Source organism: Pagrus major, chromosome 23 (assembly GCF_040436345.1).
Source record: "Pagrus major chromosome 23, Pma_NU_1.0".
NCBI classification, from domain to species: Eukaryota; Metazoa; Chordata; class Actinopteri; order Spariformes; family Sparidae; genus Pagrus; species Pagrus major.
In genome coordinates this window covers 7,055,182-7,082,150 of record NC_133237.1, presented here as the reverse complement: position 1 = coordinate 7,082,150, position 26,969 = coordinate 7,055,182, and the positions used below count along the sequence as shown (strand labels likewise).

Here is a 26,969-nt window from a genome sequence, read left to right as displayed (position 1 = left end):
GAGGAAACGAGCGGAAAAACCCTGGGAGGGAAAAACACACAGGAGGAACTGAAAAGCAAGAAGTGACACATGAGGGCATAATATCAAAATAAAAGAAACACAAGAACAAGAGACTGACTCATGACAATTGTCATTGTCATGTCAGGGCACATTGTCCTGCTGGGGGGCAACTGCCATCAGGTAGTGTTGTTGTGATGCGGGGGTGTACTTGGTCCACAACAGTGTTTGGATGGGTGGTGCGTGTCAAGTGGCATTCACATGAATGCCAGCACCCAAGGTTTCCCAGCAGAACATCGCATTGTGATGAGATGATCAATGTTATTCACGTCACCTGTCAGTGGTTTTGATGTTGTGGCCGGTGTTTTTGCAGTCCAGGCCCTGTTGGGAGAATTGCTGAGAGCGGTGACTGTATAGTTGTGACATCACAGCCAGTGGCGTACTCAGGATGTTTGAGGGGTTAGGGGCGAAAAAAATAAAAAGGGCACCAGCTGTATGAGGTGGGGCACCTCGTGCAGAAAGTTGTTACGCATTTACAGTGAAGAGAAGCCACTTTATCACGTTTTGTCCCTTGGGAAAGGCACCCTAGGGAGAACTTTATCACATTTTATCTACCATAGGTGCATCCAAGAGGGCACACATGTATACATTTCTCTGTGGATTGAGTGTTTTGATACTCTTACAGTGTTTATATAGCACATACGCCTGCATTATAATAAAGAAAGTTTGGACTGACACCCATTTTTAAGCTGGCACATAAACAAACAGCTACAAGAAGCAGCTGGTCATCTTAGTTAAGCATAAAGACATAAAATAGGAGGATACAGCTAGCCTAGCACTGTCTAAAGCTAATAAAATCAACCTACCAGCACCTCTTAAGCTCAGTAATTAACATGTTATATATTGTGTTTAATTTGTACAAAACTCCAAATGTTTTGCTAGTTGTTTTTATAGCCTTTATGCTAAGCTAAGCTAAGCTAAGTGGCTGTTAGCTATAGTTTTGATTTTACCATACGGGTGTGAGTATGGTATCTATCTTCTCATCTAACTTTCGGCGAAGAAACCGAACTGTCGCTTTAACTTGTAGCTGGTGTCGCAACAGGGGAAAACAAGATGATTTGGCACGCAGTTACTCAGAAAGTCACATGGGTCTGTTGGACAGACTCTGGTTCAGTACAACCTGCGCAAACAATGAGAATCTGCTTTTCCCAAAGCACCGGCTGTGGTGGGTGAAACAGCTTATTTTTATATTTCTTTGCTCACGGCTCGCCTCTATGTGTGTTTCCACTGTGCTGCTGTTTGTAATGTCTAGTAACCTTATTATGGGTATCACAGGCCCTCATCTGACTGAGTCTGGCTTTGAGCCTAGTCCCTCCCCCTCCAGGCCTCTCTCCTCCCCCTGCATCTCCTCTCCTGCAACGGGATTTGAAGGCGAGGAGAGAGGGAGGGGGCAGAGCCGAGAGAGAAACAAAAAACGTGACTAGGCACCCAAAGCGTCCTGTTATGCAACAACTGACCTACTAACATACATTTAGAGACTCTGAGAGAGAAGCAGAGAGAGAGAGAGGGAAGGAAATAGAGAGAGACAGAGAGAGAGAGAGAAAGAGAGAGAGAGAGAGCAAACATGACATGAGGAGCGCACTGAGCACAAGAAGCACTGTGTTCACACTCTCGCATATACCTGCACTAATCGCAGAGCTGGTGTTTTGAAAGTGACGGACAGTGTGTGTATGAGTGTGTGAGGGCAGCAGCCGATGCGCAAAGCGGATTGTTGGACAGGAGCAAGGCTGTGTGTACCCACTGTGGACTCAGCTGTAGAAACCGGTAAGTTTGGCTTATTTTTATACCTGCATCATATATCAGTGATATTAATTTAAATGTGTTGGATATAGTGCTACACATTGTACTCTGATTTTTTTTTTATCTGGGTTTTTGCATCTATTTTTTTTCTTCTGTTTTTTTCCTACTCCCTGAGTGTTTGTTTTGGTGCCTGGGCGCATCTTCTCAATGTCAAGGCGAGGCTGCTTCCCCAGTGTGGAGACTGTGTGAGGGTCTGTGTGTGTGTGTGAGGAGGGGGGGAGGGGGGTATCCAGAGGTTATGGGATTCCTTCAGAAAAAGGTGCGGTATGTCTGGCGGAAAACAGAGGCGAATGTGGATGAATTGGAGCGGTGGCATGGTTGTAATGAGGCAGGGGCAGCACATCCGCGCTGTTTGTGTTATGGTAGATTTAATCAGTCATATACTCACGACTTGTTGTGGTGCGTTTAGGGGCTAGTTTAGTCTGTTATACCAGAGTCGGTTAAATGATACACCTGCTTTCAGATAAAAAATTTTTAACACGAATTATAAAGGTAAGAAAATGTTATAAACTGATCCCATAGAGGGGAAATATTATATTATTATAAGCCTATTATTATGAGGAGGCATAAAGAGAATATTCCATATAAGTAACGTTCAAAGTCAGGTTTATATTTACACTGCGCTGTTCTGGGTTAGTAGGCTATATGCAGACAACTGGAAAAATCCCATGCAGGCTCCGAGGACACACTTCTCTCTGTCACGTGTAGCAGCTCTTTGTAAAGGTTAACGCGGCTGTGCAGCCCTCCGGGTTAACCCTTTAGTAGGCTAGCAGTCTGAAGGAGCACAACACAATCCAGAGCAGGCAGACAGGCATGATCATCCGTCCCGGATACATGTGGACATTTCGGTGTGACTTCTTTCGCTTTGTTTCACGACCTCGGCTCGGACCGACGGGAGCCTAAAATAGAAAAACGGGATGAAGAATGGTGAAGTTCACGAGCTCTGATTGCAGCCGCGTGCCAGGTGAGGTGTGGAAACCAGAACATCTGGATCAAATGTGGGTCAGACGTGTCCCGGTGTTGCCGAGGAGCTCAGTTGACAGCTACTATAGAAATGTACATTTATTGTAACAGGCGGATGAAAATGTGGAGATGTTTCATATCTTTGTGAGTCAGTGGGGGAATTTCATGGCATGGATGGATTCTTGCAGTCGCCTCGGATGACTGAGGATCCGATTAAATATGCATGAAGACGATTTGTCAGACAGGGCAACAAAGGAGGCATGCGGGGTAACATATTTATCACAATGTGCTGCTATGTAAATGATAAGCCGTATTTTTTGTTTTTTTGTTTTTTGGCTTTGCGCTCAACATACTCAAAGGCACATTAAAACAATACATCATGTTCTTTAAATTGACTTGAGCCGCTGTAACTCCGTTTGGCTGCAGTCAGCATTGGTTCAGTAGTGCTGTGAAATGTTGCCATAACTTGTAGGCGCATAGATGACAAAGAAGGGGCATTTGATGTGATATTTTACTCTTTGTTTTGAAAGGGAAAACTCCCCTTGGCTTCATTTTCCACACCGGCTTTGTGGTTTACAGACCGCACGTGGGCACGGTCACCCCCTTCCTTGTATTGCAGCTTTACCATGCATTGAGCATCGGATGCAATAACAGTTTATAGTCATGTAATTCACACATAACAGGAGTGTGAACAAGCAATTTTCTAGGTGAAAGAATAATTTAAGATTTGTTGTGAAGTGCCCAGGACAGCCTGTCTCTCCTCAGGGAGCGTGCCTGTGAGCATTTTACGCATTGTAAGTTGTGCGTGTGCCGCACCTGTACTTTAATGCGATGTAGGGAACATTGAAGAGGTTACTCAGGTTGCATAATAAATGAATTAAATAATTAAAATGGATTAAAGAATGGGGCAGATTATGCAATCGGTGGAAACCCATAGTCTGTGGCTATGCAGCGTTGCGCTTTGCAGCGGAGCGACCGCTGCCAATTGGTTGGCGCACACACTGGGTCTCTATGCCAGCTATGAATGTAGGTCACATTAGTCCTGTGGGAGGGGGGGCGGCTGAGGCGCACCACCGCCGCTGACTAGAAAGGCAGAATCAAAACCCCACCAAAATAAATCCTCGCCCCGCCATAACAAAGAAACGAGGCAGGCATGCAGAAATAGAAGATTGGCACACTGATAAGAGTCCCGCATGACCTAAATAAATATCATCTCACTCATCAAAACTTACAGAATTTTGATAATAAACCCCCTAAAATCTTGTTTTGTCAAGTATTTTTATCCTATTGCATCACTGAAATGGGCTGCTGAGAGAACCGTGATTATTTGGGTTTAGATTAAACCCGGTCTGTGTCCACTTTTACTAAATAAAACCCGGGAGGGGAGTTCACACCCAGGAGCATGGACTTGTCTCCATTCTGGCCTACTTTGTGGCCTCTTGACTTTCTCGGGGTTTCCTGGCACATGTAAGATGATAAAAGATGAGGGCCGTGCTTTGTTATTGTGCTGTGGTTTTGAGCCAGCACAGAGGCGAATTACAGCATTTAGTAGGCCACGGGAGCACATGTGACTGGTGCAACACATGGACTGAGTCACTCTGCTGTTTTTTTTCCTTTTCCAGAGAGGGGTTATATGGCAGTGTGTTCGTGGAACAAGGATAGGACTCCGCCTTGCTGGCAGGCTGCCTGATTTCTTAACCCCCCTCTCTCCTTCTCTTTCTTGGGAAGAAAAAAAGTCAGCTCTCAGACTTGGAATTCAAGCGGACCCCACCCATGACCCCCAACTCTGCACCACGTGCCATCCATAGCATACTTCCCAGGGGTGGGGGGGTGGGGGCAATAGTTTCATCATTACCCTCTTTTCTCTGAACCATGAGGCCCCCCCTCCCCTGCTTTTTTTATTTTAGACCTGCTCCCATTTCCTGAAACTCTCCACAGGAACACGTGCCGGGGTTTGAACTCAGTCCACTGTTTCCAAAGCTCATTGCCACATTTAGACTCGCCCGGGCCCTGTGGTCGTGTGAGCGGGTGCAACTTGGATTCTTTTACTGTGCTATCATTCCACAAGTGCCACAGAGACCTGGTGATGACACGTGGAGAATATATGATAAATTGGAAACGACTAATCTAGGTCAGGGAAATGTGTGCAGAGCTAGGTTCGCTTCCTTCAGTGGGATCTATTTGTGTATTTGAGCCGGAAAATTTGATTTATGCGTGCATATAATGGCTGTATTTTAAGTTTTCCTCTTGGCTGCTGTGATTCATTTGCCATGTCCCTGCTGTTGTGGCTTTAAGCATATCCGAAAATGTAAATCAGCTGTAATTTTGGTGACAAAGAGGGTGAATGAAATGGGTTTCCAGGCTGAGCTGTGAGGCACAGTCAGAACGTGCTGCAGGTTGGTGTGATTCACGCTCATTCATACAGTTGGAAATTGAGGGGTGCAGACAAACAGCAAGAAGCAAGAGCCTCCACTGTGAGTTAATTAAACCGAAATATGCAATATTACGCACTCGGTGACGTCAATCACCCTCCTTTTGTTGCTGAACGATGTTTTCTCACCATCTGCTTTTGGCCGTGTCAAGCCACTGGTTCAGAGGAAGGGAGAGAGAGTCCGATATGATTGGCTGTTTCCCCCCTTTTGTTGCTATGGGTGACACATTCCTTCTATTGATGCAATACCAACATTGTCGCAATTGCCTCTGGTCCCCCCCCCACCAAGCTACAGTATAATCTCATCTCCAGCCCTTTCTCTTTGTTTTAAGTCTCCCTCATTGATTCCCTCCATTTCTTTGTCTCCACTCCACTTGCACACACCTCTGTCTATATTTAGACAATGCTCTAATTCTCTGCGCCTCCTTGTTCTTTTTTGTCTTCCCATCTCTTTTTGTCCTTTTTCCCCCGATCTCTCTCCCGTCTCTCGCCGCCTCACCTCTCCGCAGCTCGGTTGACCTATATTCTAGAGAGCCGTACAGTGGAGGCAGCCAGACTTGTGTTTACAGAGTGCGGTCGGTCCCCAGTTTCTGGGTCAGTGGGACATGCTGAGAAAAAAGTCTCTCACTTCGTTCTTTCTCTCTCCCGTGCCCAACAGCCACATGTCAAAGGCTCACAAGGATAACCTCAAACCATTTAGTCAGGCAGACGGGGAAAATCCAGACACTTACAAACAATCTAATGTGATGTAGATTGTCCAATTAGTTATGATTCTTTAGATATAATTTTCTTAAAACAGTCTGCCATTGTCTGGATTTGAGATGCAAAAACGTCCTTTTGCTAGAATCTGGGCTCAAATCCATATTCGTAGCAAGGATACGCCTGTAGTTACGTAATGGTGTCAGATCCTGACGAAGAGCAGAATATAACCAGTTCAAACACCTTGCCAGATTATGAGATAACAGATTCAGACAGTGTAATAGTGCTTATACAGTTTAACCTAGGAGTGCAGATGTTGAGTAATACACAGTTAATGCAGTTGGTAAGAATGGATGGGATCTACTGTGACTATTATTATGCATACATTTAGATAGAGAACACCAGTAAGTAAGTGAGGAAATAATGTTGCGCCATATTTCGATACGTTTGACCTACAATACTCGAGTCCACGGGCACAATCTGACTGTGGGTTAGTTACAATCTAAAAGAGAGAGATAGGGAGAGACAGAGGGAGGGAAAGAGTCATTTGTTTGCCTTTGTCATGCACTAAAAGTACAAGTCATGTGGAAGCACGGCAACAACACGTGTGACCTAATTATTTTTACAGAGCGAGTCTAACCTGTGATATTAACAAGAAGCAGGTCATTGCCACATATCCTGTTATTTGGGTCTCTGCTGTTGGAACTAGAGGAAAAGTCAGGAATATACCAAAGATGTTAGGATTCATTCTCAGGGAACCATTGATATCTGCACCTAATTTTATTGTAGTTGAGATAATTCATCTTATGCCATGCTGCCCTACATGGCTAAAAACAGAATATCGCATTTAAAAAGATTTTCTTTTTAATCCATTGGTGTTATGCCCTAATAAGTACATCGTTCTGGTTTTGTCTGGAGGCCCACCTGTTCAGGTCATTACAGTGGGTTCCCTGCTGTATTTGAGCTCTGAGTCACCTATTTCCATAGTTATGAGACTTTCCAACCACCCTCGTGTTTTACCCAAATGTTAATAGGACATGTTATTCCTGCCCGTGTCCCGCCTCCCGCCTCCTTTCTTTCCAGCGGCCCTTGACCTATATTTATCAATGCCCCACCTCCCAGCTGCCCCCACACCTCCAAATCTCCTGCCTCAGTCTCAGCCTCTTTATCCTTGACCTGCACTGGCTGCTGCCTTTGTCTGCCTTATCTGCTCACTCTGCATCATTGATTTGGCATTGAGTTTTCCTGGCAAAAGAATGCTGCCACATTCCTCCACGGATGAACACACAGGGGGGGCAGCTGTGTTTCACCAGTGTTTGTGGAAAAGGGGTTGGATGTACCTCACAGAGGGGTTTTTCTTTTCAGGAAATGTTCTAAAACTGATCCTGGGTGGGAACCCCATCAGCCCTGCATCTGACTCAATGCTTGCTCGGTCTGGCCCAGATACTCATCAGGCAAACAAAAGGAGCTAATCCATAAACAGTCCAGTTTTGTGCTCTCAGCATGTGTCAGACTGATGCAATTTATGTGGTGTGACACTATTTCATGTGTGCACTTGCCCCATTTGCCCCAAATGTCCTTTTTAATTACCAGTCTTTCATTTGTGCCTTCAACTGCCTCAAAAAATGTGTGCTCAGACATTTGCACATATGTAAAAAAAAAAAAAGATTATATGGACTCCTTCATAAATACTGGGTGACAAGATGAAACAAGCCTTGCAGTGAACTCAACTCCCTCATTACGTCACAAAAGTCAACATCAGCATGGCAGGCTAAGGGTCAGGGGTCATAGGCTGCAGACGGAGCAGATCAATAGCTGGGCCAAGAGGTCAGACAGTGGGGTCTAGCAACCATTTATTGGTTGCCATGGGTGACACTGCCAGTTAAAGCCAGACATCCTAAAACAGCAAAGGAAAGCTGTTAGGATGTAGAAACTTGTCTTTGATTACAATGCATGCTTAAAAGAATAACACCATTAGGAGAAATGACAAAAAATGCCTTAAAAGAAACAACTTCTGTCTAAAGTCTGATGTGAGAAAATGCACAATGGAGCACTTGCAGTCCACATTGATTAACATACCTTTTTTGTCTGTCTTTATCTCTGCAGCCTTTCATCTTGCAGTCAACCGCAGAGAGAAGCGAGACAGACAGAGGGAGCGGGAACGAGGCTCCCCGAGAGACTGACAGGCTGAGGTAGACGGGCCGACCTACATCCTGCTGTTTGCATGGAGAACTAGGACACCTCTCCGCCAGCTTAGCTCAGTGTGCTGTTTTTATGCTAAACCTTCAAAAACCAACAGCAGAAAACCGAGAGGAAAAAAAGACATTTGCCTCATCAGATCAACTTTAAAGGACATTTGTGCTTTTTCAAGACTGGTCTGATCCATTGAGGGTCTATGATACTTTGAAGCGTCTGGACACTGAACCAAAAACCCTTCAAGTGGATAAATGAGGGTTGCTGTGCTGGCTAACTTGGGCACTTGAGTCCCCATCTGTCATAACCACACTGAATCTGCAATAAACAGACCAAGAACTTTGGGGGAAAACTTTCAAAGGTTGTTTTCATCACCACCCCTCCTTCCCTTGACCTCTGACCTGGTTCTTCCCCAGTCACCCAAGAAACATTTCAAACTGGCTGCCACAAGACAAGAATGGAAAATCTGACTTCAGCTCTGAAAACTTTAAACAAAAACTCAGGGAATAACCTAAACTGCCTTGAGACCTTTGATGGTTACGAAGAATCTGATTCTGTTCAAGGGAGTCCAACTCGTCTAGGCCGCCTCAGCAAGCCCAAACCCAATATGACCTGCAGACGAAAGCGTGAGTTTATCTCTGATGAGAAAAAGGACGCCTCCTATTGGGAGAAACGCCGCAAAAACAACGAGGCTGCCAAGCGCTCCAGGGAGAAGCGACGTCTCAATGATATGGTTTTGGAGAACCGAGTCATTGCACTGAATGATGAAAATGTGAGGCTCAAGACAGAGCTGCTCCAGCTGAAGCTGCGTTTTGGCCTTATAAGCACTGCCTCCTACATTGAAAAGAGCCAGCAGATTGGTGGCAACAACACGGGAAGTGGAGGCTCCTCCTCTACCCCTTCAAATCAGTACTACTCCAGTGGTTACTCTAGTGGTTCTCAGGTGATGATGAACTCTGATTCCTCCGAAACAGAGCAGTCGGGACGCAGTGAGGGTCACAGGCAGATGGTGAAATACTCGCCACGAGGCTCCCTCTCTGACATGTCCGACGGCTCCTCCAGGGACAGCCCTGAGCCAATGCCTTTTGAGATCAAACAGGAAGGTGACAGGCTAGAGATGGACATTGCCAATGGCACCACCACCCAGATCATGTTTAATATCCACCGTGGTCTGGCCTCCGTGCCCACTCATCACCAGATCCAGCAGCATACTCAGGAGCTGGAGGCTGCATATCACTGCCAACACCAGCAGCAGCACCAACTTCACCAACAACCACCAGCCCATCAGGAGGCTGTTACGGCTATCAACACTGTCAGTCAGCCTGCCCCTCATCCACCTGCTGCCCAGAGGAGTGTCATTCTTTATGGCTCCAGCAGTGCCTCCTATCCTGTAGACACACTGACGAGGCCCAAGGACATTGATCTGCAGGCAGCCCAGAGGCAAAGCAGTGGCAGCAGCCAACTGTCCCAGGCCATTACAGAAAGCTCCACAGAGACACTGGCTGAGGTGACGAAACAGCTGGAGAGGAAGACATTAGACTCCCCGCCATATGAGCTCCCAGACAGTCGTAATGAGGCTGGAGAGAGACAGGTGTACAGAGTTTGCCAACTTCCCCAGCAACACCTGCAACAGGAGCAGCAGCAACTCCAGCAAGAGAGCGATTCGTCTGCAGAGCTCCTCCACAAACAAGTGGAGGGGGTCAACCACTCCCACCTATACCACCATCTCCAGCAGTCACATCATGCTTACCTCAGTGCCCAAGACGAGGAGCCACCTGTGCTTACCTATGAGGGTGGGCCCAGGAGCGAGCCTTACTACCAAGGCCAGTCAAGCTCCTCTGGCAAGGATACTTCATCCAGTGATGGTGATCCCCGCAGCTCTGACAAAGAGGCCTCCACGGATGACGATGAGTCCCCCTCCTCATCTTGCTCAGATATGGGCAGCTACCGTAACCAACATCTTACCGGCGTCCACCAGCCTGCCTCACCTCTGCCCTACTCCCAGCTGTGCTCTCAGTTCCAGGGCCGGGATCCCCATGGGGAGGTGAAGGGCACAGCATTGCCTCACAAACTCAGACTCAAACACCGTGCCATGAGCACCGGGAGCAGCGGCAACTGTTCTGGCCAGGAGTCCCCGACAACCCCTCCCTCTGCAACGCCGCCTCCCCTGCCCCAGCACCCCTACCTGTCCCTCATGCCACAGCAGAACATTCAGAGCCCTGGTGTAGCCTGTAAACAGGCTGCCTCAGGGGAGGGGGCCAGGAAGGAGAGCGGGAAAAAGGAGACAGGTGGACGACGGAACAAGAGGCGAGATTAGGTTACATTCTCTGAACTTGTCACAACTTAAAGGAAAGACATTTCTCCTCTAAGAACTACCCTGCCATCATGCCTTTGCCCTATAATCCAATCTCCTTCTTAAGCCCTCGGGACAGAAAGCTGGGCTTTTCTACTCCCCTACCCCTATATCACCAAAAAGGCTGGACATCTTGTAGGGCTGTATCATATTTGTATATATTGTACAGATTTGTCATTTCTTACATCCTTTACATACTTACAGAAGCACTTTTGTTTATGTGATGAGAGGAGGAATGGAACTGCCTGTTTTTCTACTTTTGTCATCCAATGTTATACAGCACAGTACATCAGCATACATCACCATTTTGATCACGTACAAACAAGAATGTAGGAAAAATGAAAAGTTTTGAGCTTTATCAGTACTATAAATTTGGTACATATCTGACTGTAGACAAACATACACGTGTATGGCTATCTGCCTTAATTAAAGTCAAATGCAAACGTACACTGGGGACATTCCCTCGACCAAAGAAGCACCAACACTACAAATATAAAGTTCCATACCTCTTCCCAGACCCTACCTCTACCAACCCATACTCTCCCCAACCATCTCCATTATTTCACAAAAGATCGCCATCACCTTTATTTTTTAAGCACTTGGTTTGTATATTACTGTGATATATGAATATATGTATCTATTATAAATATATATTTTACAAAGAAATTTGAATACAAATCCAACAAAAATGCGACAAACATGCAATGGTAAAAGAGGGTTTTGAAAGTGACCATCCTATTATGAATCACAATTACTGTACAGCCACATTGTCCTCTGTTGCTACAGGACCCATTTGAATTAAAACGCCTCTTTCTTGATTGTTAAGCTTTAGCATTAATCATTTGTTAATGCCCTGTTTACACAGAAATGGCCGTCCGCATTGGAGCGCCAACAGCACTGAATGGAGAACACATTGTTTCCTGAGGCCAGAGCCTCATTAAAATGTTTGGATTTCTTAACCTTTAACCAGCCTTTAAATATTCGGTGGAATTCACCAGCTGCAGGCTTTAAGCCTTTAGTTTATTTGAGCTTTATCAACCATATCTTGTTGTTGTTACCATTCACTGGCCCAATGTATTTATTTCCCTCTTCTCCACACGCCCATCACTGTAAAAAAGCCCACAGGAACATAGACGGAGAATGTGTACAGACCTTTTTAGATACATACCGCAGCCTTGAGTTTGAACTGTAATGTAGGCATGGGATGCTTGGGGGCAAATGCAGGAGGTCGCATTCATGTAAACACACTACAGTGCACTGAGTTCTGAACAGGTTCCTCTTGTGTAAACCAAGACAGCGTTTACATGAAATGAGGTTTTGTAGTGTGACCAAACATGGCCCTTGAGATTTATATTAGCACCCAGATAATTGAGTCATTGTGAAATAAAAGCAAACTAAATTCTCTAACCCTCCAATGGACACCAGAGTTCAAATTCCCCAACAACAATTTGAGCTTAAATTAATCAAGAAAATGACCTCCCTTGTGTCCCATGTGCCTCCATTTATCATTTCAGGGGTTATTCATCCCTTTCTCATTGTAGTTCTGCTTTTGGGCAGTGATGAATTGCCTGCACTGGATCTTAGTTTAACAAGTCTATGTACCATGTTTGGCTTTTTGGTGCTTGTGTATAAATGTAAAGCTCCCCCCACCCTTGAACAACACTGTAATGTTTATTTCATTGGTTTTATATCCTCTTTTTTTCATCAAGGTGTTGTTCTGTTTTCCTCTATTCTGTGTTTTCTCTCCTATTGACTGTGATGACATGTATTTGCCTCATTCCTCCTCCCCTTCCCCCTTTTCTCAGTGTGTATTAATCAGTAATGTTTGTGGTTTTGCTGATGGTTTTATGAAAAAGACAAGAGAAAAAAAAGAAACAGGCAAAGATAGCGTGGTGTGTAGAGATGGGTGGTGGTTGGTCTGGTTGGTCATTACCATCGCTTCCTTTTGACATGAATATGTATGTAAAGACACTAATGTTCATTGTGGAAGATGGGAGCATTTCAAGATCGAAAAATAAAATAAAAATAATGTTGACCATATCAACATATCATGAAACAGGCCTGTTTTTCTCCTTCTTTCACCAGTGTTTGTGTGGTTTAGCACAATGACACCTGTTTGGATGTTGCACACACCTATAACTGAATTATAAACTGAACTTCGATCTGTCTAAGACTCTTCGGTTTTGGCCAGCAATGACTGTCAACATAGCAATCAGTCCGTGGGCAGCACATGCACACTGGCAGCCTGGCTCGTCCTCTTATCTACTGTGGTGGTGTTCTATAAACCTTATGCCAGAACCAACAGTTAGGTAATATATTACTCACCGATCGACGTAACAGAATGAATCACCATCACTGACCAAACAGAATAAATGAGGGCAATAGAGAATATAGCCATACTCGGTTTTAATCTTCCATATTCCTTGCAAACAGTTAGAAAGTTTCTTGTAACCGTACGTCACATCATATAAAAATGTGCCAGTTTTCTGTAATGTTTCAACTTTTCTTATAAACTGAAGATTTAGACAAAAGTGAAGCTTGACATACACACCCTGTATCCATTTTGCAGAATAGCCTTGTATAGAAAGTTACCATTTCCCATGGGCGACACATACTTTTTTGGCATCAGAGGTTAATCTGAAATGAGAGGCGCTTCGCAGTGACACACTTTGCCCGGTGGGGCCTGCGGACTCCCTGGCAAGCTTGTCTGATGTAACAGTGGCCTACTTCTACGAATAGACATGAGCTTAACGCATGAACATACCATCAAATGTTGCACTCACGTTAGGCAGAACCCCTCACACATCTGATTATAGCCTCTGGACTTGAACACCATGGTTGTACCTCTTTGATGTCACACCACTTTTGACGCACTCCACATGACCTTCTCTGGACATTAAAGGGACAGTGTGAATGACTAGCTGAACATGAATAAAGTCCCTCAGCAGTGAGACATTCCTACAAGGCCAAAAGATCACTTCAGTTGTGACAACAATATTTAAAGCAGAAGAGCAACACAGACTGGACCATGTTTCCAACTAAACAGCCTACATCTGAACTGAGAGAGTCAGCTGTGTGTGATGTGCAGGACAAAGCCGGGGCAGAGACAGTCTGAGCCTCTGGCTGCTGCTGCCAGCTCAACTGTCCCGACAACCTCCTGGCCAAGTCCCACTGCATTCTTTGTACTGACACAGAAAAGGCTGCTGTTATTACACAGTCCACACCTCCAGGCTACATGGTACCATATTGTAGGAGTTTACAGCATGTATATGAATAGTTAATAATCAACTGACATCTGACCTTCTTAGTGAGAATATAGAAATCAATTACAGCACATGTGCATTTCAATCCATAATTATGTGAGATAGTAGTGGTGTTATTACACAACTGCTCCCTAGATAAGGGTTAATTATCCCATAAGCACATGCAGTCCATATTGAATAATAATTCATTCTCTTTGCCTCTCACCCTGTTATAAACTAAAACGGGGTCATGTTCATAACAACATAAAGGGCAAGGGGAGGAGCGGTGAAGGGGGATGGAGGAAAGGGGGGGGGGGATACGGGAGGGGAGGGAAGTTAACCCAGTGCACTAACTTGATCTAAGCCTGCAAACAAAGCACCTCTTTGAGGCTGACGCATCAATGCCCTTCACAATGCTCTCAGTCTCTCCCTCTCAAACACACACACACACATACCAGTGCACATTTCCTCACACACATGTGCAAAAAGAAAAAAAAAACACACACACTACCATCCCCATATGATTATGGCTTTTGGGGGAGTCAGTAAATGCTGAATTCCTTACAATGGCCACCCTACGCAGTACCCATGGGATCGTACCAAGGTGACACTCCTTGCAGCATTTTGCTGCGTCTCCCATTTTCCTGATGTGACTTGAACGGCTGCTGCACCGGAGCTTGCATAAACAGGTCAGGAGGAAAAGTAGGTCAGTGTGCGCGGCAAGGGAGGAGAGAGGAAAAGGAGAAGTACAGAGAGGGAGAGGGAGCGCGCTGGCGGATGGATCGATGAAGGTTATGGCTCCATCCGTGTCACTCTTGTTTGTCTCTGGCAGCAGAGATGCACTTGGCAAACAGAGCAGAAACAGGGCTCTTGTGTTACCTGGTTCCCCCATCGCAGAATGGGGAAACTTTAGGTTAGTGGAGCAGGGGGAGGGAGGGGGGGCGCCTGGGACTGCAGAGATGGCACACTAGAAGCTTCTGACACATTTCTGGGGCAGGTTCCAGGATGCCTGCAGAGCCAGATCAGATTCAGGTAACATGACCAAAGAAATCCCCTGTATGTGTACTGGGAACTACAGCTGTGCTGTTTATGTCAAATCTGTTATGACACACTGTAACAGGTGTACAGTGACCTGCACTGGATGCTAATAAGGAGCAAACTGAGGAAACACACCTTAAATTTTTAAATTGTTTCCGTCACTGACACCTTTCTTATCTTCTCCTGTGGACATTATCAATAGCTTCTAAGCAAACACACCTGTGAAGGCACATTTGCATTACATGTGTACATGCAAATATGCTGCATACATACATTGTACATAAGAAGTGATGATGAATAGTTTCATCACACTGCTGTTGACATGACCTACTTATCTATCATTCACAACCCTAGAGGCACGATTCCCAGCAGTCCACTGTCGGATGCTGGAAGTTCTCCTTACATGGCGCCCTAAACCTACAGTATTGTCAATTAAACATTATCATTAAACAAACCGAACAAAACATAGTGGTTTCTTTACAAGAGAGGGTGCATTCTTGGAAAGCTATTCCAGTATTAAAAGCTTGTCAAAAGAAAACGCAAATCAAAGAGTAAAGATCATGATTCTTTTCTGCTTACACAACTAGCGTATAGCTTGAGGCTCAGAACACATCTCACCCCTTATTTCGAAGAGGTTACAAGCAGAGGGAGCGTTGTCTGATCAGAGGCGGCAACAATAAAGAGGTTAAAATGTGAAGGAAGAGCGATGAGAAGTTAGAGGTTGAAAGAAGTGAGGGATGAGAGAAAGACACGAGGTAAGTGTTGAAAAGGGAGCGAAAATGGGAAATCTATTCAAGGTTTTTAAGTAAGCAGTTTGAGTTGGAGATGAAGTGACAGCCTCTTTAGTTTGAGCAAAGAGCAGGAGGGAGCTCTGAGGTAACACATTAGATGCTAAGTGCAGTTGTTCACCGACATTCAAACTGGTCTGAAGCGGCTGGTGGACTGAATAGAGCTGGGGCAGGGAGTGGCCTTGCCCCGATTTAGCTTTGAGCCCACCCCCCCGCCCTCTCTTCACTGTCTTCATCATGCTCTCTGGGTCACGCACAAACACACACACACACACACACACACACTCACAAAAGACCTTGTTGACCTGGAGCCTCAACTGCGACCCTCCCTCCGAAGTGTGAGTCCACTTAAAAAGTGATGTAAGAGGTACCGGAATGTCACAGACAAACAGGTTAGTGGCTTATTTTCCATGCATAAACAATCACAAGCTAAAAGCTCAGCAGATTTCCAATGGTGTTTGTGTGTGCATGCATGTGTGTAACATCATGTGATAAGAAAATGGGAGCAGCCTGAGCGAGGAGAGAGAATAAAACCTGACTCATCTAACAAGTAAGTTAATCCCCAACCTCTGATTCAGTTATCACTATATTTATATGACCCATATTTTAACAGCACTCACAGTCCTGATATCTGGTGTCGGAAAAACCAAATGCCAGAATAAGCTCTCGCCACCCACACCTGCAGTGCAGCGGGATCCCCACGACTAGTCCTCCCCCCTTAGCAAAGCAAAATGCAAATGCAGCAGTGGACCTGCTGCTGACTGGCACATAGCGGCCGACCTGGGCAAGGGCTGTTTAGCTGCAATGCCAGGCTCTGCCAGCTCCTATTAGACTGTAGGAGAAAACATCCCAGAGGGAGAGATGGAGAAAGAAAAGACAGGTGTACGAGCATGAATCTGCAATAAACAGATTTTAAAGGGGGCGTCAGTGAGGAGTCAAATGAAGAATGATGATGGAGGCCCAGAGGGCACAGAGAAGGGGTGGGAAAGCACTGCAGGGAGGAAAAACAAAGAGCCGACTGTGTAATACGCCTCATGGGCTTCCTTCCTGTTGGACCACAACGCCATCGACTAACTGCAGCCACAGGGGAAGAAAACACAAAAAACCTAGAAAAATCTGCTAAGCATACCATCTCACTGCGGTCCCACCCAAACACACACACACACAAACAGCATTCCCACCTGCACCTCTCTGCAAAACACTGGGTTAACTCACAGAAGTGATGTAAGAGGTGGGGGAGTGACACAAATACCGCAAATTCTGTTGTTTATGCATTCATCAGAGCTCCACCCGAGCCCTACACAGCCACCCACATACTCACTGCAACACCAGGTGCCACCTATCTAAGTTTTTATTGGACTTTGGTATTTGTAACCCACACAAGACGACTCACAAACGTGTACAGTGATCTACAAAAATGTCACTATGCACGACTTACTCTGTAAATGTGGATTTTAATTGAATGTAAAAATGATTCAGGCTTTACAAATGTTAATAAAAATATATGTATGTATGACGAAAATATAGGTAAAGTCACATTTCACTGCACAGAAGATCACTTTCCAAAGTGGAGTACTTACGCTTCACAAACGTCAAACACTTACAATGCAAATGCATGTTTAAACCAGCTGTGACTAACTGTGATTTCTAAAGGTCAAGAGGATAAAACAAAGAGTGAAAAACACTGTTCACCAACACTGGACGACTCCAATAACACTGAGCACTGATGCTGCCCAATGTCAAATGAGATTGAAGAACAATAAAAGGTAAAAATAAGTATCAGTCCATTAAATCTTTCACTTTGTATTTAATACCTAGTGACTTGATTTATTGATTGTAAATGTACTTGCACTTTTCCTCTCTAAATCTGAGCGGCTGAGCATTTATTATCATAACAACTTGATGGTTTATCGTTTTTTTTTATAAGGAAAAAAGATTAAGTAACTGGAAAGGAATGTGTTTGTGTAGTGTGATGGTAAGTCATAATACATTTATTGCAAAATCCAGCAAAACACAACAATGACACTGTGACATTTTGCCAGAGTGGAGGAGAGCTGACATATAAAAGAGCCAGTGTCGTAAATGAAACTGTGCTAATCTTATCTAAATATTGACTTGATGGCTTTCAAAAGGTTTATGGGACACATCATAATGAAACTCTTACTGGTAATGTGTAATGAGTATTACACTACAACGGAAGTGCATGGAGCCACTTGCAAACAGATAAAACGTTTCCGTATCAAAGTCTTTCCTTTAACATGTGACACTTTTGAAAAACAACACTTTGGTTGTGATCAAATCCCTTGTGGGGTTTTTTAAGTTTTGTGTCTGTTATGAAACACACCTTTTTTTTTCACAGATGGCATATCTACCATCAGTGTTGTGGTGTAGTTTGGAACGCACTGGGGAAGGTATTACACAATATTAGGCAACCTGCAGCCTTTAGTTATACTTGAGTAACATACGGCTGCCTGTGTTACTGTGGGGTCCGGGCAGGGCGAGTGAGGAATGTTTGTTTTGATTTTAGAGGGCTCAGGCAGGGGGCCCAGGACTGTACGGTGTGTGTGTGTGTGTGTGTGTGTGTGTGTGTGTGTGTGTGTGTGTGTGTGTGTGTGTGTGTGTGTGCGTGTGTGTGTGTGCGCGGGCGCGCCTGTACGTGAGGGGAGGGTTAACTCACGGCAAATTACCCTCACTTGCCTTGCCTCTGTTTTTGTTTTCAATTCCTCATCCATGGCTAAAAATTAGGTCAGCAGTCACATGTGATGTGTTTCAGCCAGGGGAGCAACGTGAGGCGGAAAAAGGAAAAAAATAAACACGAGGCATTCGTAACCTTTTTCACAGACATGTATATGTCAGTCTGGAGCTGAGCTTTACACTTAAAATCTCACAGCCTCACCAGCTATCTGCGAAATGTTTGAAGCCAAACCTTCCTTACCTCAAACATTTCTTTTGTCTTTTACCCAAGCTTCACAGAAATGGCAGTTGGCCATGTGTTATGCTTACTGTTGACTTTGGAAGGGCTCCAGCCGTAGTGACCTTGTGGAAAGTCACAATCACAGGTGTTGCTGGTGTGTGTACAGGCTACACCTCTGATATGAGTGTTTACGGGCAATGGGAGTGTCAGGAACGAGGAAACAAAGAGAAGAGGACAAGAGATAAAGCGTCACAGACATCAAATCGAACATTCTTTAATGATGCATGTTTGAGATCAGTGTGAACAGACGTCTATCTTGTCTGAAAGGAGCGGCACAAACACTACTAAAATGACCCTGCATGCATTCATTTGTTGTTATCCGTGAAAAATGGTTTGTGTTAAACTCAAGGATTATTTGCTACGGAGGCTGAATAGATGACATCTGCAAAGGGACAAAGAAAGAACAATATAAATACAGTGACACAGTTGATTCAGAAGCTATAGCTGACACTTATTCTGACACTTGTTCCAAAAACAATACAAAACTAAATTAAATGCCAATGGTCTATTAACATTTCTTAATGTCAGTCAGCTAAGTTGTGTTATATGTATTATTATGTGGGTGTAGAATATGTACATCATTGATATTTAACATTCAGACTCACTCTTCATGAGGTGGCACGAGGCTCATCACAGCAGGGAGCAGGGAAGTGATAATAGAAATGATGCACAGGGCAGAAGTGGGGCTTTTGAAATTGTATGTAAACCACCAAGTGACAGCATAACTTCGACTCGTGCTTTTCGGTCGCTGCATCTGACAATTTCTGAGAGTTAGCCTTTCAGCTGTGATGACACATGCACATGGCACCGCCTGGCTCCTTTTACCTGGAAGCAAAGATCTTCACCAAGAGGGGGTAACATACACGGGCGATTACGCAATCACTCTGATCACACCCGTCTTTACAGGAGTGACTGCTGCAGCAAACACATCCAGATCCCGCACTGGCTTCCCAACCTACAAACATGTTTTCTTAATGACGCTAACTTGATTATGACACTGAGTGAACTCCCACTTTGTTTTACTTCATTCATTCAGCCTCACATCGTGTTCATATTAGCTGATTTCTCTTTATGAGGGGGTATCTTTTTGTTCAGTTTTGTTCTATAACCAATCAGTGGTGACTGACATTCTTCAGTGGATAATGTTGGATATCTGTAGCTAGTCTCACTTACTGTATCTTATAACTTTGTTAGAAAAAATAAGTTGATTTAGGAGTTTACAACGACCTGTGCAGCTGTGTCAAACTCATTCATGCTTGTAGCCAATTTTATGTCACTATTTTGCACGATAGTCGATAGCCAGCGAGCTATGTAGAAAGATGATGTGCCCATTTTTGATCCTGCCTACGAAGCTCAACTTTTTCTCCAACTGAGGGAAAAACAGCTTTCAAAAAATTTGAGATGTAAGCTTTGATCGTTTAAATCCGATTGCCAGTCCCAACGAGGCTAGAAGTCTCGGCCCATCCTTGCTGCTCAGTGAGTGTGTACTTAGGAAGCAAGCCAACATGCTTACAATGGCAATGTTACATGCTGATATTAAACAGGTACAATGACTACAATGTTCACCATCTCAGTTTATCAGTTAGCCAACATTTGCTAATTAGTACTAAACACAGAGGCTGATAGTGTAATTTGTTTTCCAGACTTTCTATCATAAACCAAAGGAACTTCATACTACTTCCATCACATTCCTCTTTCAGACATTAACGTTGTTCGTTTTTAACGTTAACGTCTTTGTTACATCACATGTTTTGTCTGATTTTATCAATTAAAAAAAAAATGTTGTTGTTACATGCAAAAATATTTCTCAAGTTACCATCTGTGTAATCTTAACATCCAGTGATGCCTGACAGCCATCATTTCAACCAAAAATAGGTATTAGTAAATCGGCCCTTTGTGGATATCTACGCAGCGCTAAAAGCCTGCACACTGGAAGCAGCTGTTAAAATGTAGGTCAGCTCCTCCCTCTTTCTTCAACACAGTCCCGCCTTGCTCTCACCAAATACATTTTCAAGCAACAGAGCCTTGAGTGAACCCAACACGCCATAGCGAAGTAGCTGAGGCTGTGGGGGTAACAGAGGGGGGGTAAAGGGGTGTACCGGGGGAGGTTGATCGGGCTCCCTCAAAGGAGGGCATGCCCAATATTCAGATTTGGCCCTCCCAACATGGCTCTGCCTCTCCGCGACCCCACCTCCTCCCTTTTTTCCGCCACGACTTCTGAGGAAATCTCCCTTCTGCTCCAAGAATCCTGACCATATACAGCAGCCTGTGGGATAACAAACCAACAGACTAAACTGTAGTCACATGTCTCAGCTGGCTTTGATTCCGCCTCAACGGCCAACTACAGGAATGTCGTGTCTGTGCTGCGACCCCCTCTTAGGGGAGCGGCCGTTATCTATCAGCAGGTTCAGTTAGCTTTCCCCAGTGTTAACGCACAGCCATGACTGCTCTTCTGTGAGGCAGGAACAAGGCCACCTTTTAAGGAGACAAAGGTGGTATTTGAGGTCTCATACAGGAGTGATGGGATGGAAAAGGAGCAGATGATGGGGTGCTTTTTATTTTCTCCTCAGACTGGAATGTGAGCAGAGACGCTGTTTGGGGCCCCCCGGCAGCAGCTGACTGCGCCAGTGTGGGTGGGTGACTACAGCCTTCCGTTATGAGTCTGCTGTTCAGGGCAGTGTGTCACATACTGGGGGAAGCACACTTTCTCTCCAGCACAGCACTGGCACAGAGTGCTGCAGCCGAGAACGTTCACACAAACGGGGAAGTTAAATCATAGGTTATGCATCAACAGCTGAGCAGTATGAAAGTATTAAGGGGGAGGTGTGAGTCGCCGAAGCTGATGAGTCATTTTTTTTTAGATATAATTTATGGTTTGAGGAGAATGAAAGTGTACGTAAATGTAAAGTTCAGTTGGACGCCGACAAAGTGGTCCATTATTTAACCTCACTGTTTCCTGACACATTCAGTTATTTTAAAAAGTTTGGAAACAAAGCCAAGTGATTGACGGAGCACTAGAAGAACAGAAATCATCCCAGTATGCATGAATCACATATTGGGGACGAAGTGACAGAAGTGTCACACAAGGCAACAAGGCGACAGCATCACTGCGGTTCACAGTGGAAAGGAGATACATTGGGAGGGGAGACAAGATAAACTTCCAAGAAGGGTCTCCCAGAGAGATAACAAAATATGATCTGAAAGCAGAGAAGCTTAAATGCATTCAGTGGCCTGTTACGCAACGCAGAACAAAAAGAACCCATTGTATTAGACTGACAGCACAGAATAGGGCTATCTAATCCACAGTGGCCTTTGCACAGAAAAAAGAGAGGCTCAGACAAATGCAGGTTGTTTACATTGTTGCGTGTGACATATTGTTCCATGGTTATAGTTCTTGGCTGACAGACAGGCTGCTGAGGCATGTGGTGTACAGCGTCTTATCCGATTCACGTGCATACATACACCTTGACCTCCATCCAGTGACACACATCGCAGCCCAGTTGACATACATCTTTGGCTCACGTTGTCTGTTACATTGTTGTCGGATACAGACATACACGTCCACAGCTCCATAGTGTGTCAAAGTGTAACTGATGCTTCTTCCCACACACAAAGCCACTGAACCTAGTTTCTCATCCAGTACGATCCAGTTTGTCACAAAGCAGCAAACAACGGGCCTCAGGTGAGTGAGACCTGAGAAGATCGTGAGAGGATATCCCAGAGACCCTTGTGTAAGATCGTTTCTAGGGTCAGGTGTCAGAGAAGAAAGACTTGGCCATTTCCTAACAGGGTCAGAGGTCAAAGCCAACACTCAACAAACATCACAGGAGTCATTATAGGAGACACACTGGCCAAAGTTCTGCCTCAAAGAACAGAAATATTCACATACACAATAAATACAATCCACATACAAAATGTTTTAGCCGTGATGGAGTGTATACATATCAGCAGTCTGAGTTAGACAAATCAAGTTGGTTTCTTCATAGACGTAGACGTGTGTATGTTAAATGATGGTGTTTTGGCAAAGCATTTACCAGCATGTATCTCTCCACCGGGTGACTATGAGTATCTCAGGAAATGTTTGTGCATTGCACATTTACATGAACATTGCACAGGTATATGCACACAGATCCATCTAGCGTATAAAGCATTTCTTTTCTATTTAATCTAATTTATTTGAGTGTCTTTTTATTTTTGTTATATTTTTATTTTTCCACTTTCTGCATTTCTACCCTCAGCTGCTACCTTCTGTTATTTTTTGCACGCTGTTCCCTTGTGCTGCTGTGTCGAATTGAAATTTCCCTATCAGGGATAATAAAGGAACATCTTACCTTATTTAAGAGAGTAATTTTGTAAGATATCCACTTGATTTGGCTAACTCACATCATAATGGTTGTAAACCTCTGGGCATTAGAGTCTAAAACTATGCTAGGTAGAGTCTAAAGCTACACTAGCCAGAGCTTAAAAGCTATACTTGCTAGTACACATATATACAGGGCCCTAATGTGAGGAATGAATTGCCATCAAGACACGAAGGGGCCCATAAAGAAAGCCTTTGCACAGGCTCCTGAATTGTAATATATAATATATATAATATAATATGTAATGTGGAAGTAAAAAGAAAACTCACACAAAAACTAATTTAAAAAACGTAGAAATAAAATATACTAAAATGTTATAATGTAATTTAGTTACAGTTGTAAATATAGCACAGTCATCTATTGTCTCTAACTATGGTGGGATCTATATGAGCACATAATGGATGCAGGTGCAAAGAGAGTGTCTGACTGACATGTTTCAGGATATGTTATCCCTCCCCACAGTGGCGATGGCTTCCTGCCACAGACAAAGGACTGGGCCATGTGCCTGGATTCCTCGTAGGCCTCCATGTAGATCTGGTTTATTGTGCCAGCCAGGCACTATCTCGCAGACAATGACAGGCCTTGTATTGCAGTCCATGTCTCTATAGCCCATCGTTCTTTATCACATGCTCTTCTTCTTCTTCTACATCTCTCTCTCAGTCTTGCTCACTGTGATCAGCTTCCCCCTCACTAGTCCTGGTCCAAAAAAGAGATACGCTGTAACAACTGGTCATTGTTCACACAGACATCTGCAAGACCTTGGAGCACAGATGCATGTCACTGTTTTGTAAGAGAAAGAAACAGGAAGGTCATAAATGTGCAAGGACTGTTTGTGCAATATGTAAAATATCTTGTAATATCTTGTTTGGTAATTTTGTTTTCAGTGGGTCTGTTTTGCAAAATTACTTAATATGGTGAAATGTCAACCCATGAAGCTTAAAGGTCCCATATTGTGCTCATTTTCAGGTTCATATTTTAATTTTGGGTGCTAAAAAATGTTTAATGCTCAAAAAACATTCATATTGTCCATTGCTGCAGCACCTCTATTCACCCTCTGTCTGAACGCTCCTTTTTAATGACTGTCTCTGCTGTGTCAGCTCTCAAGGCCTGAGCAGGCACCGCCAACTGTGTTTCCACATCAGCTCTGCCGCTGTTTTTTGCAAACATAACCATTCAGGAGACATTGCTGAGGGTGGTGACAGTGTGGTTGTGACATCACAACCTCACGGAAGTGCTGACAACTTTAAATGCACAGTTTTTGAGTACGGACTGTGTTCACTTGTCCATGGTGGCTATGAGACGTTTGGATACTTAAGCAGTATTTATAGATCACCAAGACCTCCATTTTAATCAATAAAGAAAAGAAAATCTCACTTTCTACAATATGGGACCTAATCTATGACATTTTTAATATAACACACACAGTCACACATCCGGCTTCTTGAATGCACTTAAACCATCTTTCCACTGACCAGAGCCTGAAAAACATGAATTACCTGCTTTTAAAGAACGCCCTGTGACTAACAGACATATTTAATTCATTTTCAATGACGTATATCAGGTCTGTATGAGAGTCCTCTGACATTCTTCTCATCCATTTAGCCATTCATCTGTTGAAAGTGTGCACACATTTCCTTATATAAAAGATGGGTTTAAAATTTATATCAGCTTTAATTTATTATAATAAAGTCACCACATATGAATCTTTTGCACCAAGGTCTTGCAGTTATCAGCGCAAACAATGACCACTTGTTATATCTATGTATCATCACGTGTGGTAGGACCTTGGTGCACAGACACAAGCATTTATTTTGTAAAGATAAGAAATAAAAAAGTAATAATGAGGGTGCAAGGACTTTTTGATAACTGAGTAATAACAGCCTTGGTCAGCTTGGACAACAATTTTGTGGCGTATTAGTAGAAGACTATTCCTGCTCTAGTTTAATTAATTAGGAATAAATGAATCACTGCATGAATGCACCCTTCTACCCACACACACACTCATACAAACAAATCCAAGGAGAGAGCACACACCCAAAGAATTATCAAGGATCAATTCAGAGTCTTATCTCAACAAACTACTGTACTATGCTATATTAATAGCAGGTGTGGCATTGTATCCAGCACACACACTCATATTTAAACTGTATCTTACGGTCCCCTTAATTTCTGGGAAACAAACACCAAATATGTGTGGGCTTGTTTTAGTGCCACGTGAGTTGTTGGTTAAGTAGGTCAGTCAGTAAGTCAGGAGTGGCAGGGAAGGAGTGCACAAACTCCATTACCTCATGCAGTGGATTAGTGTCAACAGGTCCATCCATCTGTCTCGAGCCGTCCCGGTTCAAGTGACTGTAAGGAGAGCAGTGGGAACTGGTGTTCCTGTTCCTGCCCTCCTGTTTGTCCTCATAAAGCCACACAACCACCTGTAAGCAATGCACACAAAGATTTGAGTGTGTTGCTACACATACGAGAATGTGCACACACATACACGCACAGAACCTGTGGTTTACAGCACATTGGGTCAGGCCAGTAAAGTTACACCTGAAGCTCTCAATGCTGAATTAGTGCAAGCAGCCAGCAGCCAAAAGGAGTACTTCCTGTTTCTTGTATAGAGTGTCAGAGGACGACCTGAACTGAGAGACAACAACAAACGAGCAGGGGGGTGGGGGGGGGGGGGCTTCCTGGTGCAATAACCTCATAAACAACCCTTCAAGTGTGTGCTGGAAAACACATATACAGGAAGTGTACAGTTGCAACTTCTCTGGTTAAGCCAGTAAAATGATAAAAGTTGCAATGAGGAAGCTGTTGTCATAACTGAGTGTGATGATGGTGGTTTTTAACTACTTTGTAGCAGCACAAACAAACTGTAAACACAAAGGATCAGATGCGGTGCACGTGTCAGCAAACAGTTGCTTATTTTCATATCTAGCAGTAACCATTAATTTAGCTTCCTGTTTTGTCTCCATCAACCCAACTCTCCTTAAGCCATATTTTTGGTCTCCACCAACTTGAGGTGGAGGGTACTGACGTGAGGGTACTGACGTCAAATTGCTTGTTGCTTTGTCTACAAGAGACTGGAGTATGTCCTCGCCTCAGCTGGTTAATCTTTTCAGCGTCCTTAGTAGGGTGGGTTGCCACAGTAATGAAATTTTCCCCACCTAATAAGCTCATGACAACACCATTGTTACCTTGTACATCCGCTTTTTTACAAAAAAATTGTAGAGTGCTGTGTGAATTTACTGCTAATGAAAAATAAACATTTCCTACAACTGCAGCTTCATGTTAAAAGCATTTAACTGGTAATATATGTGTTGATTTAGGCCGGCTATTCACAGGAAATGCATTGTGTTCAGCACTTACTGCTATCTTTCATCAAATATGCCAATACAGAACAAGACAACGGTCATTTTCTGCATTTGTTGACAGCAGATCAGTTTGAAATATGTCAGGGAACAGTTTTAAGCAGTCTGCCGGAGTAATGAAACAAGCTGTTAGATGACTAGCTGCACGTGACAGGACCTCCAACTTCTCAGTGAGGTAACTAACTACTTTCACCACATTAGCTTTATCAGGTTCTCCACCAAGCACCATTGCATTTTAGCTTTTTGCTTTGACAGCAAATCCTCTGCCATTATTGTGTCGGTCAACTCTCTTCACATTCGTCATGCTGTAAGTGAATCGGACTCCTGCTGAGTGCTGCGACTCTGCCGCAGGTGCTGCCAAAAAGAGCAACCACCTTCAGCTGATAATTGTAGAATCCGTCGTCCAATTAACTGTTGATTTAGAAAAAAGCAAAACAACAGTGGGAAAGAAATGTAATCGGTGTACGCCCGAACACTGTGTAACACTGGTAGCACCGAGTACCGTGACAAGCCTAATCCTCAATAGAGCTGCAACAATAAGTCAATTTATCGATTAGTCGATCGAAAGAAATATATTTTGATATATGATTAAGTCGGTCCTTTTTCAAGCAAAAATGTAAACCGGTTTCTTCCAATTTCTTTCTTAAATTCAAAGATTTTGCTGCTTCACTTTGTCATTTATGATAGTAAATGGAGAGTCTGACTGTT

General features: G+C 44.0%; 1 protein-coding gene across 2 annotated transcripts; it reads left to right on the top strand.

Moving 5' to 3' along the window:
- The first annotated feature begins 1,673 nt into the window (after window positions 1–1,673).
- Window positions 1,674–12,552, top strand: nfil3-2 (nuclear factor, interleukin 3 regulated, member 2). Of its 2 annotated transcripts, none has more exons than XM_073495176.1 (2): window positions 1,674–1,821; window positions 8,057–12,552. In XM_073495176.1, the coding sequence occupies exon 2, from the start codon at window positions 8,601–8,603 to the stop codon at window positions 10,458–10,460; it is 1,860 nt and encodes a 619-aa protein (XP_073351277.1). In that variant the 5' UTR covers window positions 1,674–1,821; window positions 8,057–8,600; the 3' UTR covers window positions 10,461–12,552. The 2 variants fall into 2 exon arrangements, with proteins under 2 accessions (XP_073351277.1, XP_073351278.1); XM_073495177.1 differs by lacking the exon at window positions 1,674–1,821 and adding an exon at window positions 2,685–2,821.
- The last annotated feature ends 14,417 nt before the right edge of the window (window positions 12,553–26,969 follow it).

Excerpts from the sequence above, each read along its gene's own strand:
- nfil3-2 (XM_073495176.1), top strand. The coding sequence starts at position 8,601 with ATGGAAAATCTGACTTCAGCTCTGAAAACTTTAAACAAAAACTCAGGG.